Raw genomic sequence first — 16,958 nt, forward strand, 5'->3', positions numbered from 1 at the left:
TATTTCTAATAAAACATAGAGCACCTCATATAATGTTCTATTTTATTTCATCAATAAATAAAAATATCTGTCAGCCACATATGATTGGATTTGGATAATGTATTTATTGGATTACATAGGATGTATGCAGGTCGAATTAAGCTTATGCTGAGATTCACACTGGGTTGTATTCAGCACATGTTTGAAATTCAACTGGGGTAAATTTCTCCACATCCTTTATTAGACCTAAGTAACGAGCAATGTGCTGCTTTTTACATAAGACATTACATAGGTCTTTTTCTTACAGTGCAGCATAGACTTATACACGATAGGAGCTGTTTTCAGAAAAGTATTTTCAGACTTCAAAGTAGAACCAGCTGACTATTGGGTAAATACCAGTCTAGTACATCGTATCAGAAATAAGCAAAATAGGGTAAAGTGGAATTTGGAAAAATACAATTTGAGAATGAATAAAAAGACTTTGGCTATAAAACTAGTATTACTCTACTTAAACTTGGTGTTATAGTTGATGATAAGTACACCTCAGAATCTAGAGGATACAATCCGGGCTGGACTGATGAGAATACTGATGGGCAGGCACCATGTCCAGGGGGTGTGTATGGTGAGGCAGTCATTGCTAGCTCTATACTCGTACAATGCCACATCTGGTATCATCGTAGATATAGGGGAGAGGATGGAAATTCTCCCTATATATGATGGTGGGTAAATGTAACGACAATTGTTTTCCTAAATGTAATACATGAAGTCTCTCTCTCTCTCTAACACTCTCTCCGTTAGAAATTAAAAATTTAAGATCCCGCCTTTATTCAAAGAAATATTATCTTCTTGCTGCAGTTCCTTTGATAGAGGGTGGCACCAGCAAACAGTGTTATGGAGGTCAAAAGGTCATAGAATCTTTAAGCGCCTGTCTCCATGATTCCGTGTTATCTACACCCATTCATGACCTGATTCTCCGCTACATTATGGAACAGGTATATCGTCCACAAAAATCAAAAATAAAGTCGCTCGAGGGTCTTTGATGTTGTTATTGTTTACACGATCTGCTCTTTGGTATACAAATATCGACCTACAAGCAAATGACGGAAAACAAAATTCTCTTTCAGTCCTGTTACCTGGTCACAGACTACAAGGATGCTATGAGGAAATGCGAACAGGATCTAGAACACTACAAAACCACTGTGTACCTGAATAACTTTGATTTACCTGAGGGGGCGGCTCTGTAAGTACAAAATACCGTACCAGTATGTATATTACTGAGAGGGCGGCTCTGTAAGTACTAAATACCGTACCAGTATGTATATTACTGAGGGAGCGGCTCTGTAATTACTAAATACCATACCAGTATGTATATTACTGAGGGAGCGGCACTGTAAGTATCAAATACTGTACCAGTATGTATATTACTGAGGGGCGGCTCTGTAAGTACTAAATACCGTACCAGTAGGTATATTACTGAGGGAGCGGCTCTGTAAGTACTAAATACCGTACCAGTATGTATAGTATTGAGGGAGCGGCTCTATAAGTACTAAATACTGTACCAGTATGTATATTACTGAGGGGGCGGTTCTGTAAGTACTAAGTAACGTACCAGTATGTATATTACTGAACCCGATTCTGTAAGTACCAAATACCGTACCAGTATGTATTTTACGGAGGGGGGGGGGGCTCTATAAGTACTAAATACTGTACCAGTATGTATATTACTGAACCCGACTCTGTAAGTACTAAATACTGTACCAGTATGTATTTTACGGAGGGGGGGGGGGGCTCTATAAGTACTAAATACTGTACCAGTATGTATATTACTGAACCCGACTCTGTAAGTACTAAATACTGTACCAGTATGTATATTACTGAGGGGCGGCTCTGTAAGTACCAAATACCCTACCAGTATGTATATTACTGAATCCAGCTCTGTAAGTACCAAATACCGTACCAGTATGTATATTACTGAGGGGGCGGCTCTGTGAGTAGTAAATACCGTACCAGTATGTATATTACTGAGGGGGAGGCTCTGTAAGTACTAAATATTGTACCAGTATGTATATTACTGAGGGGGCGGCTCTGTGAGTAGTAAATACCGTACCAGTATGTATATTACTGAGAGGGTGACTCTATAAGTACTAAATACCGTACCAGTATGTATATTACTGAGGGAGTGGCTCTGTAAGTACTAAATACCGTACCAGTATGTATATTACTGAGGGGGCGGCTCTGTAAGTACCAAATACCGTACCAGTATGTATATTACTGAACCCAGCTCTGTAAAAACTAAATACTGTACCAGTATGTATATTACTGAGGGGGCGGCTCTATAAATACTAAATACCGTACCAGTATGTATATTACTGAGGGGGCGGCTCTGTAAGTACCAAATACCGTACCAGTATGTATATTACTGAACCCAGCTCTGTAAAAACTAAATACTGTACCAGTATGTATATTACTGAGGGGGCGGCTCTATAAATACTAAATACCGTACCAGTATGTATATTACTGAGGGGGCGGCTCTATAAATATTAAATACCGTACCAGTATGTATATTACTGAGGGGGCGACTCTATAAATATTAAATACCGTACCAGTATGTATATTACTGAGGGGGCGGCTCTGTAAGTACTAAATACCGTACCAGTATCTATTTCACGGAGGGACGGCTCTATAAATACTAAATACATGTACCGTACCAATATGTATATTACTGAGGAGCGGCTCTGTAAGTACTAAATACCATACCAGTATGTATATTACTGAACCCGACTCTGTAAGTACTAAGTACTGTACCAGTATGTATATTACTGAGGGGCGGCTCTATAAATACTAAATACCGTACCAGTATGTATATTACTGAGGGGGCTGCTCTGTAAGTACTAAATACTGTACCAGTATGTATATTTCTGAGGGGGCGGCTCTGTAAGTACTAAATGCCGTACCAGTATGTATATTTCTGAGGGGGCGGCTCTGTAAGTACTAAATGCCGTACCAGTATGTATATTTCTGAGGAGGCGGCTATGTGAGTACTAAATACCGTACCAGTATGTATATTACTGAAGGGGCAGCTCTGTGAGTACTAAATACCGTACCAGTATGTATATTACTGAGGGGGCGGCTCTGTAAGTACTAAATACCGTACCAGTATGTATATTTCTGAGGGGGCGGCTCTGTAAGTACTAAATACCGTACCAGTATGTATATTACATGTACTGAACCCAGCTTTGTCGCTACGTAAGTACCCTGTTTCACAGGTATTTTTGTGACGAGAAGATGTTGCGATTTAAACTCCAATTTTGAATTTTTTTCTTGAAAGTGTGAGGTTTTGTTTTAGTGTAAAATATCGCAGGTTATACGTTAGACATCTACTCAACATCATTTGACACCCTATTGTAAAAATCGGAAACATATATATGGATTTCGTAAAATGCTGTCACATTTGAAGTATTTGAAATGCGTACGATGGTTGAAGTAACCACGGGAAATATCAGTTACTATGAAATCACCCATGCAAAAACCGCCCCCTAGATTGTTTGTTGGTCTGTCTTGATTGAAATTCCTGGTCAGAATCTCCTATTTTCAAACAAAGAATTTGTCACAATACTGGTTCCTCCTGGTTCCTCCTGGTATCGCTTCACACATTGCCATTAACACATATAAATACTTCCTCAAGTAAATTTTCGTATATTAGTACACAAGCAGACAAGGGGCAGGGGCTTAAAAAGACATGGATGTGGTTAAACACGACTTGATATTCTAAAGCACCTTTGGAATAAAATTTTAAATTTTGTGTATTGGTAAAAATTGCGGAAATTAGCTGGTTTTGTGGAGTTATAAAATCCATTTTACACATACAAAGTGTATTTCACAGCGACATTGATTGTTTTGTTACTAATATTCAACAATACATTTCACTTGTCTTTAATTTGTGATGATTAACGGTGACAGTAGAAATGTAGTGAATATAATACTTTAACCGTCATTCAGTGTCAATATTTGTGTAAGTCAGACGCTTTTAGACATCCCCTTTGACAGGAAGGTAGCATATGACTACAGTTCTTTTGATTGTTTTAAGGGGTTATTAAATGTTTAAAGCGTTGTCTCTGATGGGGGGAAACTTATGACTATATGTTTACCTGATCAAGATAGAGGACTCACGGCGGGTGTGACCGGTCAACAGGGGATGTTTACTCCTCCCAGGCACTTAATCCCGTCTCTGATATACCCAGGGTTCGTTTTTGCTCTCTATTTTGTATTTCTTATAGGAGTTGAGATTGATCACTGTTCGTTATCTTCACCTTTTCATTGTCTTCATAACTTAGGTTGTCTTTGACAGGGAGGTAACTCACGACTACAGCTGCTTTAAGAGTCCTGAGGGGTTCTTCAACACAGATTTATGGGGAATGGACTACCCCTGTGTGCACACGTTAGTGTTCCAGGCCATTCAGTCCTGCCGTAAAGACATCAGGAACAGCATGTACAGGTAAACGTATTAAGGTATTGTTAGCACTAATCGATGCTGTGCTCATTAGCATACACACATATTATACCAGTGCACCACTACATAAGGTTAAATTGTATTGGTAACCTTCAAATGAGAATTCACCAACTGAGATAACCAGACTTATTTTGGTCCAGTGTGGCTGGTGTAACACTGTTGTTTGTAAAACTTATACGGTACCAATTTTGATGCACCAGATGCGGATTTCGGTATATTAGATATGTGGTTTCTACGCGCGACCCATCTCTTTTGCATATGACAAATTGAAACTAATATGACGGGATGTGATTTGTTTTAGTAGATGAAAACGAGATGGTATCTTTTGACTGAGGGACCTAGATTCCATGGAACGCATATGCATTTAATGAGTTATGAATGCGTCGGTTGATAAAAATGATAAATGTGTAGATCCACGAAATATTTGTACAACATGTATAGAATGTTTAATGTATAGCTTACTTCATTTAATGCATTTCCTGACAAGGATGGTGATTTCAAGAACTCACAAAGTATGACGATCATCCATTGCTAGGTGATTTAGGGTTATGTAACCTACATGTATTGTATCATACTGTGCAAGTTCACTCCATTCAATTCAATTTTACGATGAAAGAGTATTCAACAAATTGGTACAAAAACATTACAGCATGTCTTCCTATAACAACTGGACACATAAAAAGGATAACAATTCTTTGCAAAAAGATGTTAATGACATATAAAAATTAAATAATTCATTTATCAAATGAAAAAGGCACATCCCGGGAGAGTAAGCAAGCACATATTTGCATCGCAGACAACATTTTAGTAATGTTTTCTTTGAAGAAAATAATTAAATCTAGAAACATCACAATCAAATTTCAAAATGTCTTGTCTGTTTAGAAATGAATAGACGTGGATATTTTCATTTTTGGTTTTCGAAAAGAATATTTCAACTATTTAACCCTCCCTCCAAGGCAACTAACCCGTCCGCACCATACCACAAAATATACTGTCTATTGAAAATCCAGGTCCAGGCGTTAAGTATATATCCATAAACAGATATCTTTTTTATTCGAATGTCTGAAATCTGCAGTTGTAAGAAATATTGCTTCATTACATTTCACTCTTATTTCAAAACAACTCAAACTAGTCCTTGTTAGTAATACTTTATACGGCATGTCCATGTTGAGGGCGAAGCAAAAGTATTGACATTAGTGCAGCATGAAAAGAAATTCTGAAATTGTCCGGGCATGTGCGGACAGTTGTCAAATCTTGTTGCCCGACTTTAGACATTTGATCCGCCTATTCAATGAACATGGGAAATACATCACAATTGTATTATGACGTCATATTTAGCGTCGGTGTTTATCAAAATTTCAACAACGTTAGTACCGTCAGCATATCATGATTGAGAATGTACGATTTATAAAAAAAATGTGCATGTTTTTTATGGATTTTATGTAACATCTCAGAACGACGTGAACTTGGGTAAACGAGATTTAAAATGACAAAATACATGTTCTCGCGCTTGCATTCGAATTGATGCCATTTTGACCAAAAGCTTCAAGTTTCATAGATGATTGAATGTCCATTAGTTCTCTATATTTTTCTTTTAAACATGTGTATCCGTGTTACCTATAGGGGGATATTCGCTTAGGGTCATAAGAGAGCATCGCCCTCTATCAATGCTAACATAACTTGGTTCGATCTACACAGAAATTGAAGAAAACACGAGGGTTCATTTTGAAATTAGGTATCGCTGATGTGATTTTCTTTAAAAAAAAACGTTGAGCACAATTAAAAAGAGAGTGCCTAAATCATTGTAAAATCGGTATTATTTCCAGAGCCGTTTACCTGAGTGGTGGAGTAACCATGTTGCCGGGCTTTGCTGAGAGGTTACAAGGAGAATTACAATCACTGGCTCCGCCCAATGTCATGGTGGAGGTAAGTCCATCTTATATGTAATGCAGAGGGGATTAACATGTCCTACGGCGTGACCGTGTTTGAGGGCGAAGCAAAATGTATTGGCATTAGAATCTATATAAATACAGAAAATATCCGTAAGTTAGCACCTAACGTGTGAGGGCAAAGTTTTATCAAAGCGTCATAACTTTAGACATTTGATCGACTTTATTTAATGAACATGGGAAACAAACCGCAATTGAAGTAAACAGCGCATTGTGACGTCATATTCAGCGTCGGTGTTTAGCAAATCCACAAACATAACAGACATGGTACAATCACGTTCATCGACGAGTGATTATATAGTTACCTGTTCAAAATATAAGGCTCTCGGCGGGTGTGACCGGTCAACAAGGGATGTTTACTCCTCCTAGGCACCTGATCACACCTCTGGTGTATCCATTTGTATTGCTTATAGGAGTTATGAGATTGATCATTGATTGTTATCTTCACTTTTCATGATTTAGAAAATATGATTTACATGCTTTTACGGATTCTATGTAACATCTCAGAACGATGTGAATTAGGGTACACGAGATTCAAAATGGAGAAATACATGTCTACGCATCTGTATTTCAATCGACGCCATTTGGACCAAAATTGTCAAGTTTCATAGGTATAGATTAATTTTTCATCAGTTTGCTATATTCTCCTTTTATACGTGTTACCTACAAGGAGTCTCACCGTCCCTCGGGCCGTGAAAGGGTTTCGCCCTCTATAAGCCAAGCCAAGAAAATTGTTCATTAACGTACTTGACATGGGTATTGTCGGATTACGGTAAACTGGCAGGTTGGAGTTATGTAAACTTACTTTTGTCCTGGGTCCTGGAAGCGTCTTATTATCGTGTATTGTTGTTTTGTTTGTATGTTGTTTTACGTCCCTTCGAGAAATTATCACTCATATTGAGACACAACAAACTGTAGTTAAAGTGCCAAAACATTTGGCCTAAGTCTGTCTTAACAGTGTGGGTTCCATAGTGTACCAACGATTGCTACAGCACGGGACTTTGGTTTTAAGATATCATCCAAAAGACCAGTGACTCTCACTTTTAAACACCCAACCATTGATGAAGGAGAAACCACTACATATTTTCTGCTGCGGTCAAGGCAGGAGCGGTGCTTCAAGCACAACTTCCTGATCAAGAATCGCACGATCTGACCACAGAGCCATATTGCAATCCGTAAAAGAATAACGAAAATTAACTCCAAATTCATAGGTTCAGCGTTACCTGTAAATGTAGATGGCGAATAGATCGTGTTTGCATAGATAAATACTGACAGTCGATCGATTGTATATTGTTTAACTTCCCTCTCGATAATTTTTCAATCATATGTAGACGTCACCATTACCGGTGAAGGGCTGCAAAATTTAGGCCTATCATTGGCGTTTACGGTCGTTGAGCAGGAAGGAATATTTATCGTGCCACACTGGCTGTGACACGGAGGCTCATCCGAAGGACCACCCCATTTAGTCGTCTCTTACGACAAGTACCATTCCAATCTTTGAGGGAAAATAAACTAAATTGGATCTATTCTTACCCGGATCCCCACGGGATACAGGCAGTCGAAACTTAATTGAAAGTGTTTACATCCCACTCGAAGGTATATATAGTAGCACTACTGGAGATTTGTTATCTAAATTTCGGCTGTGACATAAGACTATTTCAAATCAACTTTTTCTACAACAGCAATTCATGTACATATCGTTCAAAATAATGATATTGAATCAATATTTTTCCTATTTCCAAATGATCGTTTGTGAGTGACCAGCCTCGGTTTAAAAAAGATCATACGAAGAATATCTTCTCACATTACGAATCAGCTGAGGGATATCAACACCATATGCAAGTGATAATCGAATATGGAAAGGTGGCAATGGGTGAGGTGTGGTCATCTGCTTTGTCATATTTGAGATATTAGTTTCCCGTTAGTGTCTCTGTGCAGTAAAATATCAATATATGAAGGAGATGTAGAAGATTTTGTGGTGACTACTCCATGCAGGCTCCCTTGACATGAAGTACAGGGTAGCTGAATATGAGTAGATGCGAGTTTCCGTTGAGTGACCAAACTAGAAATAAATGGTATCAGTTTTGAAATTCCCAATGTTTCTTCCGATGTTTGAAAACTGAAATGTTATATTCACCTCAAAGGCATGCGTAGGTGAGCATATCGTTCCATTTTTTCTAAGCTGTTGAATCTCGTCCAATCAGAAATCACAGAATTATATCATCATCTGTGGAGTAATATGCCCTGTCATAAAGAAAAGGAAAACGCAATATTATCCTCATGAAAATCTAAAGGTTATAATTTCGCTCTATTTGTTTAACGTAGTCACATTATATTTTCGGGGTGCCTTTGTGAATGTGTAGTAACGGATGTTTATACAAACCAACTATGACGACTGATTTTTGTGTTGTAGGTCCATTCTTCTCCCCAGAGATACCATGGTGCTTTCATCGGTGCGTGCAAATTTGCAAGCATGGAACAGTTCCAGCATATATGTATTAGTGCTGAAGAATGGAACAAAGATGGCACGAAAACGTTCAAACGTAGCTGGAATATGATTGGCTGAACAGGGTACTATGAGAAATGCCCAGAGGGATATTACCAATAGTCATTTCAATCTAATCCCGAGACTTCTTAGTGACAGGAATGTTATTTAATGTATTGCACCCATATATGCACTAATTGGCAGTGGGTGCAGTTATATTTATCATATAATGAAGGTATTAAATTGCCAAGTTCTTATCGTTTCATGTCAAATTAGGTAATACTTTGATATTCGCTATACCGGTCTTTATAAATCTGAATATATAAGCGTTACACTGCAGCGTTACGTAGAATCACAGGGTTAAACTGATTGGGGAATCGGGGGTGCAGAATCGGTGACACTTTTGTTTACACCTATTAGAAACATCTCGTTATTGGTATTGTTATTTTCTCTTGGAACGTTTCTGTATGCTTATGATTTTGAGGAATCTATAGTTACGATAAACGTAAGCATGTTCAAAGATCGATATATTGAAAAATTCACTCATTAACATACTGACAAATATTTTCATAGACATATCTGCAAATTATTGGCAGGTGACGGTATTGCAGTTGTCGCACCTGAAAATAATAAATAGAGTGTTAAATTCAACCTGAATAATTCTTTTTCAATATGAGCAGGATATATGTTCCAAAGCGGATCCAGAAATGCTACATGAACAGTGCTCAATCTTCTATAATGAATATGAAATTAAGAGGTGGGCAAACACGGGCCCCTGGATATACCAGAGGTGGGATCCTGACCAGGTAAACGGAGTAATCCTTAGCCAAAATCAGTGTGTAAAGAACGACCTAACAATTGGTATGAATCCGTCAAACAGCACTTGACCCAATGGTGGGTTGTATTAGCAAACTTCACCATTATAACTATCATAGAATTTGCGAAATGCTGACTTTAAATGAGACAACCCTGTAACATCAACATGTCCGTCAGTCACCAGCCTCGATTTAAACACTGATCATACGCAGAACAAGCTCTTGTGCCTCGAATCTGTTGAGAGATATTAACACCATATGCACGTGATAATGGAATATTCTCTACATAAATATCGAAAATTTACAATGGAGAAGTTGAAGTTTATCATAAAGTTGAGTTGTTACCTTGTCGTTAACATCTACGGGTGACCTTAAATGACATGTTTTCGCTTAAGAAAGACTTTAACCACAAATGACTCGACAATTCTTTGTGGTCAAAAGACTAGACAAGAATTAATCAGTATGCGCTTCGAAAATTTCCCTGTCGGTGTTTGTATGTCACGTGATTGGGTAGAAATAGAGAGAAAGGGTGCATGGGGGAGGGTGTGAGTTATATTCAGAATTAACCAGTATCAACTTCGAAACTTTTCTTGTAGGTGTTTCATTGCAAAATTATGCATATCAAAATACCTAAGAATCAGCTGATACTAAGGCTATCTAATTACTGTGTGAGTATCATTGACGTTTTTAATCAAAGGACCACCGCAAAGCTGTGACCTTATTGATTTGACATTTGTCAATATTTAAAACAACAAAGGAAATTAAAATCAATAGAAGCATACACAGTCAAAAGGGTTGAATTCAAATACATCTATTTTTACTTAATTTACGAAATGGGTATATTTATTTTTCTATTGAATTACAATTAATATAGTAAATATTAGTTGCTCAAACAAACCAGGGTACATTTTCTGTCAATCCCATGATATTAATTAAAAACTAGTTTTTTGTATTTTCCCTTAATTGATATTCATAGCTAGCCCCAAAAAAACCGCTCATTGATTTTTTTTTCAATTTTATTTATTATAACATTTTGACTTTATCCTAAAACATATCAAAAAATCAACAAAAGTAATCAGGTTAATTTTCGAGGAAAGCAAGATTGAAATTCCCTCTTTTGCAGCCCCAAAAGGCAAAAAATACCAAAATTGAGCAAATTAACACAAAAGCCAATAAAAAATTTATTGACACCAGAAATATTGTTTGTCATATATAGTTATGTAAATTAAACACAAACAGATAAAAAATCAACAGGGATTAGAAATTCAAAATGCATCTAAGGAAAACATTGGCATGATTCGACTTGGCAATTGGCCAAATTTACCCTAAATATGGCGTTTCTCAAATACTATCAGGCATACATTTTCTGACAACAACAAAATTCTGCTCATAAAATTTCTGATTTTATTTCATTTTTACAATAAGTCAAGTAGTATCTAAAATATTGAATAGAAAAAAATATACCAAAGTAGGTTTAATCTGAAACTATGTCAGATTTTGTAACCCTACTCCCTCCCTTCTAGAAATGAATTTTAAGAGATACAGTCAGCAGATATAAACTATTGACCTTAAATGATTAAGCATTCCCAAATTACCATATTGAGCATTGAAACTCACAATACTAGAAGTTTCTATGAGCCATTTAAGAATGATATATAGTGTGTGCTATTGCAGTTGACCTTTTCGCACTCACAATGATTGCCTAAATATTTAGTTATTTTTCATACAATTTCTTGTAATAACTGGACCAAATCTATTACCTATACATATTTTTTGATAGAAATTTATATCAATATACAGTATAATACACCAAATATGTTTAAATAACCATTTAATTTTCAATAAATAATTAATATCAATGGAAAGAGATCCATGGACTGCCCATGGATCACTACATTTAAGTCCATCTGAGTCATCTTACCCTCACAGATAGGTGTGTCTTTCATAAGTTTAAGATTTCTAATTGTAGTTTCACATGGAACCAAAAACTCACTATTGGATAACTGAGAGTGCATGTACATGTATATTGCATTAACTAACTGAAGTTTTCCCCAGGTGAAGGTCTATGTTCACTGTATGTATAAGGGGGGGGGGGGAGTGAAATAGTTCCATTATGAAACTTTTCTAAAAATTTGATATACATTAATGTATCTATGATGTATGTTTCAACTAAATTTTGAATTATAAGGAAAATTCAAACACTTTGATTGAAGTTATAAAATTGATATTCTATCATGTGCACATTTTTTACTAATATATCTAAGAAAGAGTAATCAACATTGAAATTTCCTTTACATCTATGCAATATTATTGTCTTTCAAAAGGCATGTACTTGTAATATACGAGTACATGCACTTGTTTCCCCTTAAATTCACAATTTAGTTTAAAGTATGTTGTATAACATCCACTGCTCTGAGCTCATATAAGTGAATTAATGTTTTTCATCCAGTCCCAAATTTTGCATTAGTTCTTTAATCTTCGGAACTTGATCAAACATTTTTAAATTTGTGGAGTTGTGGGGGTCCAGGGGATATGTCATCATCACTGTAAATGGAGTACCTGTTCAAAATATAGATAAATATATTTAAATATAGCAAAAAAGATGAATATCTGATATACTCAGAATTGTCTTTACAAATGTTTATCAAAAAAAAATTATAGTAACTCTCTTGCTGTTATACTTGTTGACTCGAAATCCACTTCAACCTGCATTGGTCCTATCTAACCTCCCTCCGTCTTCAGGCTGATGCCTAGAAAAAAGATCATCATAATTGATATTTGCGCAGTTAGGTCTATATTATACCATTGAGTAATTATATTGCGTCAGACAATGTGAATTTTAAAACTGTGTCTCAACACATACATGTATTCAGTTAAAATTTAAATACTGATGTTTCAAAATTATAAATTGTAATGAAATGACATGTATATGTTTTCATAAACTGCCATAGACTTATCATATCTGTTTTATTTACAAAATCTGGGTCAAGAGAAGGGCATACGTGTAGTATACATATCTTACTTATACATACAGTGCATACATTTGCCTATGAGAGGGCATATGCAGACTTGTGATTAATTTACATTATTTAAGAAGGTTTTGCCAACCTACATGTTTGTGTGAAACACGAAACTTCAGGTTTGATATATTTCTTAGGTCACTGAAATTTCAAAGTAATAGTATATGTATACTATAGTCTAGGGAATTATAATTCAAGACATGCCCCCCCCTCCACTTTTTATCCGGTTCCCTCATACCCCTAGATAGTAGGTCTATACAGATATTTGTTTTTCATTACTTTTATACATGTAGTTCAAGGTATGTTATTTTCGTAACGGTTATTTTCATAACGATATTATTATTTTCTTAATAAAAGAGTTGTGAGAGCCCATGTTTACAAATGTGGTATACATTTACATGACATCCGTTCGTTTACAATCACATGCACGGATGGGAGTTATATTTTATGCACATATGGAATACATATATACATACAAAATAATAAATCTACTGTATGTCGTGTGTTTAAACTTACAGATGTTATCATAAATCGCGTTGTGAAATAGCAGAGGAAATGTGAGTTGAACTTTTGAATACAAATTTATGGCATTTTTTTCACTCACCAAACGAAACTATGATTTCCTTGTCCAAGATGAATGCATCCACCAACTTCCTCTTCTTGCAAGAAACTTTGTTTAGCCTCTCAATGACTGTATAAACAGTATTTAATCTCTCAGCATGCAGCACTCGGACATTGCGATGCATCAATCAACAACTTTGTTTACGTAGCGCATCTATGTACATGGATTGGTGGTTGGTTTAACATTTCGATTAGCAAAAAGTTTCACACAGATGAAACATTTGATCTACCATTATTACAGACATTGACGTATACTTATGTGGTATGTGCATATTTTCTGTAGACGAGTCAGTCACAGAAACAAAACACTTTCGGAACCCTTTTTGTTTTTCGACTATTCTCTGACGGAGTAAGGAATTCCGGAAAATGAATTCACGTGAAAATACACAATTTTTACTGATCACGTGGTTGCTATCCGTCGCTACCTAAAACTGGATTTGAAGATTTATTTTGTTATTTATATTCTTTAAAAATCTGAAGCCAGCTTTACCATTGCAGCATGATCAATAACCATACATATATGACACCATCATGAAAGGTGAAGATAACGAACAGTGATCAATGTCATAACTCTTATAAAGGTGAAGATAACGAACAGTGAGCAATCTCATAACTCCTATAAAGGTGAAGATAAGGAACAGTGATCAATCTCATAACTCTTATAAAGGTGAAGATAACGAACAGTGATCAATCTCATAACTCTTATAAAGGTGAAGATAACGAACAGTTATCAATCTCATAACTCTTATAAAGGTGAAGATAACGAACAGTTATCAATCTCATAACTCTTATAAAGGTGAAGATAACGAACAGTGATCAATCTCATAACTCCTACAAGCAATACAAATTAGATAGTTGGGCAAACATGGACCCCTGGACACACCAGAGGTGGGATCAGGTGCCTAGGAGGAGTAAGCATCCCCTGTGTATCCACATCACAAAAGTGTGCATGTTCGAGAACTTTTTTTTTTATCTTTATTTGCTAGAATTGCGGTCCTCAATCCTTCGTCCTCCATGTGTACATACATCAGAGTTCACAAGGCGTACTATGACAGCACCGATTAATCTTCTTCTTTTTTGCAGAAATTGTCAAGTGCATGCAGACAGGTAGAATACACAGATATTAAGGTCTAGGTCCTTGACTCGTGTATTGGTAACAATACCTGGATCCGAGACTGAAGCTAGGTACATATATGTACCTGTACCTGTTGGGTCCTTATATGTCCGCCTGTATATTATGTCCACCTTCGTGATATGACGGCCTAATTTTGGACCCAACTGTCCTGATATGTCTGCCTGAACAATATGTATGCTCAGTTTGTTTTCAAAGAGTCACTATATGTCCTCCTGCACTGTATGTCCGCCCAGTTTTTTCAAAGTGTCACAATATGTTCTCCTACGTTTTAAACGAAATATTACAATGTACACTTATATAAGAATTTGATTACTATATAAAGTCGGTGAAAAAGACATAATAATTCGAATTTTGTCTGCACAAAAGACATAATTCAAAATTTATATAGTAGAGAATTCGGAGCCTGCTGAGGTCATTACATAGAAATAATCTTATTTCATTGCGTTTAATCGACAATAAAAAAAAATACAAAAGTTTGTGATTAAGCGCAATGATTATTGCGTTTAAACGCCAAATATTGCATTTAGATTCAATTTCATTGCGTTTAAACGCAATCTTTTGCAATTAAACGTAATGATTATTGCGTTTAAACGCAATAGAAGAAAGTTATTTCTATGTACTGGCCTCAACAAGCGTCTGTAATACAGTAACATGTATTTACATCAATCACTTTTAATCATTTAGCTTATGTTTGCGCCAGAGTGATTGTACATTGCATGGCTACGGAGAATTTAATTTTGTGATGAGGTATTTCCGGTTTTTTTCTTATATCGATATTAAAAGGTCCTACTAAATTGGAAGGAAAATGTTTACTGTCACATACAGATATGCTAGGTAGATTTAAAATGTCCGAAACAGATAATTTTGGGAATTGGAAACAAATATTTTGCGACGTAGCATTTTTTGTCTCCGTGTTAGTATGTACTTATGTTTACATCTTCAATGGTTTTGCCTTTAATATCTTTAAATACTGTAATAGCCATTACGTCATTAATGATTTGCAGTTGTGAATAAATGCGCGTATGAATCATGATAAATATAGTACGTCTATTTTAACGGTTGGGAATACCCGACAGAGAGAAATTATAAAAAATGAATTTGATGTTTAGAAATACATCCGTTTACCTGATCAGGACTTAACGCTCACGGCGGATGTGACCGGTGAACAGGGGATGCTTACTCCTCCTAGGCACCTGATCCCACCTCTGGTGTGTGTCCAGGGGTCCGTGTTTGGCCAACTATCTATTTTGTATTGCTTGTAGGAGTTATGAGATTGATCACTGTTCGTTATCTTCACCTTGCATCAGAGTATGAACAGCAACGCTTCAAATTGGCATAGATATAACTGCAAATTACGTTGTATGCAGACATCAAGCCTCTCAGTTCATAATAAAATGTATTTGCAGAAGCAACATTTATTTTATAGCGTTATTAATAGCTCTGTCCGCCGAAAAAAACCGGGAGTGAGTTGTAAAAGCGTTGCGGCACCTGTGGATAACGGATATTTATCCGTGCAACGATATGTTGTGTGCTGTATACAGAAAATATATTGTCAGCCCAGGAGCTATTTAAATGAACATTATTTGTTTTTACCGTCTACATGTTATTTGAAGTCATGTCAATTTAAAAACGTGTCGTGCGAATACGCAACATTGTGTTGTGTGAATTTTTATCAGCGGGACAGCGTTCCGTTGATAAAAAGAGCGAAGGTGTGCTACTAAGGAATAACCCCTCGTTGTTGAAAGTGTCGCTGGTAAAACAGGAGTTAAGGACGATTATCGCATTATATATGGTAATGATGTGTTGTGTATAGTTATCATTAGCCAAACGTTGTGTTTTGTAAGTTTGTTGTAGCACAGCGGTGAGTTGTGTTCAGGTGTACTAGCGCAACGTTGTAGTTTGTTGATTTGCGCAACGGTGTTTTGTGTAAATTGTTGCACGCAACTGCAAGTTGTGCATTACATAAAACATGCCATTGATAAAATGCCCTGTGTCATCCCCACTGAGCTTTATTTAACAATTAAACAATTATTTGCTATCACAATGACGCTTTGACGGGCAACAGCTAGCTCCCATAGCAAAGTCTCACAGCGGGATGGTCCAACAACGTGGTTTGTGAATTCACGAATATGGCATGAATTCTTTGTGCCAGCGGAACAATGCGTTGAGAACGTGTGGCTGTGTCGGTTTGTTATATTACTTTGAACTTAGTTGAAAACGTGCTGTGTTAGGTTGAACTTTAATTCTTATTGACATAAGCTACCACATCCTCTGTTATGTCCGACGTGCTTTGTCTTGATAACCACATATCGCGTTGTATATAGTTCCGTTAGGGTGACAGTGTTTTTGTTTTATGCTACTGTTAGATCCACGACATGGTATCTTTGAGAGGACTGTTTTAAGGATTTTAATTACGTTTAAGGGAGAATGTGTTTTGTGTGTAG

At 36.4% G+C, this 16,958-nt stretch overlaps 1 protein-coding gene and 1 long non-coding RNA gene across 2 annotated transcripts in view; one reads left to right on the forward strand and one right to left on the reverse strand.

Annotated features, from left to right (window-relative positions):
- Nucleotides 1-9,574, forward strand: part of LOC125655751 (uncharacterized) — a 31,406-nt gene extending 21,832 nt beyond the window's left edge. The window contains exons 10-16 of the mRNA XM_048886214.2: nt 287-367; nt 506-698; nt 835-971; nt 1,104-1,219; nt 4,328-4,474; nt 6,316-6,415; nt 8,852-9,574. Of these exons, the coding sequence (XP_048742171.2) occupies nt 287-367; nt 506-698; nt 835-971; nt 1,104-1,219; nt 4,328-4,474; nt 6,316-6,415; nt 8,852-9,004 (927 nt within the window). The 3' untranslated portion in view covers nt 9,005-9,574. The remainder of the gene's footprint in view (nt 1-286; nt 368-505; nt 699-834; nt 972-1,103; nt 1,220-4,327; nt 4,475-6,315; nt 6,416-8,851) is intronic.
- Nucleotides 9,575-11,129: 1,555 nt separating this feature from the next.
- LOC130048483 (uncharacterized) lies at nt 11,130-13,653 on the reverse strand. The gene is made up of 2 exons (XR_008797275.1): nt 13,363-13,653; nt 11,130-12,488 (listed from the first exon to the last, which is right to left on the reverse strand). It is a non-coding gene; the product is annotated as an uncharacterized LOC130048483 (long non-coding RNA).
- Between the last annotated feature and the right edge of the window lie 3,305 nt (nt 13,654-16,958).

The sequence above is a fragment of the Ostrea edulis genome, chromosome 7, assembly GCF_947568905.1.
Source record: "Ostrea edulis chromosome 7, xbOstEdul1.1, whole genome shotgun sequence".
Taxonomy (NCBI): Eukaryota; Metazoa; Mollusca; class Bivalvia; order Ostreida; family Ostreidae; genus Ostrea; species Ostrea edulis.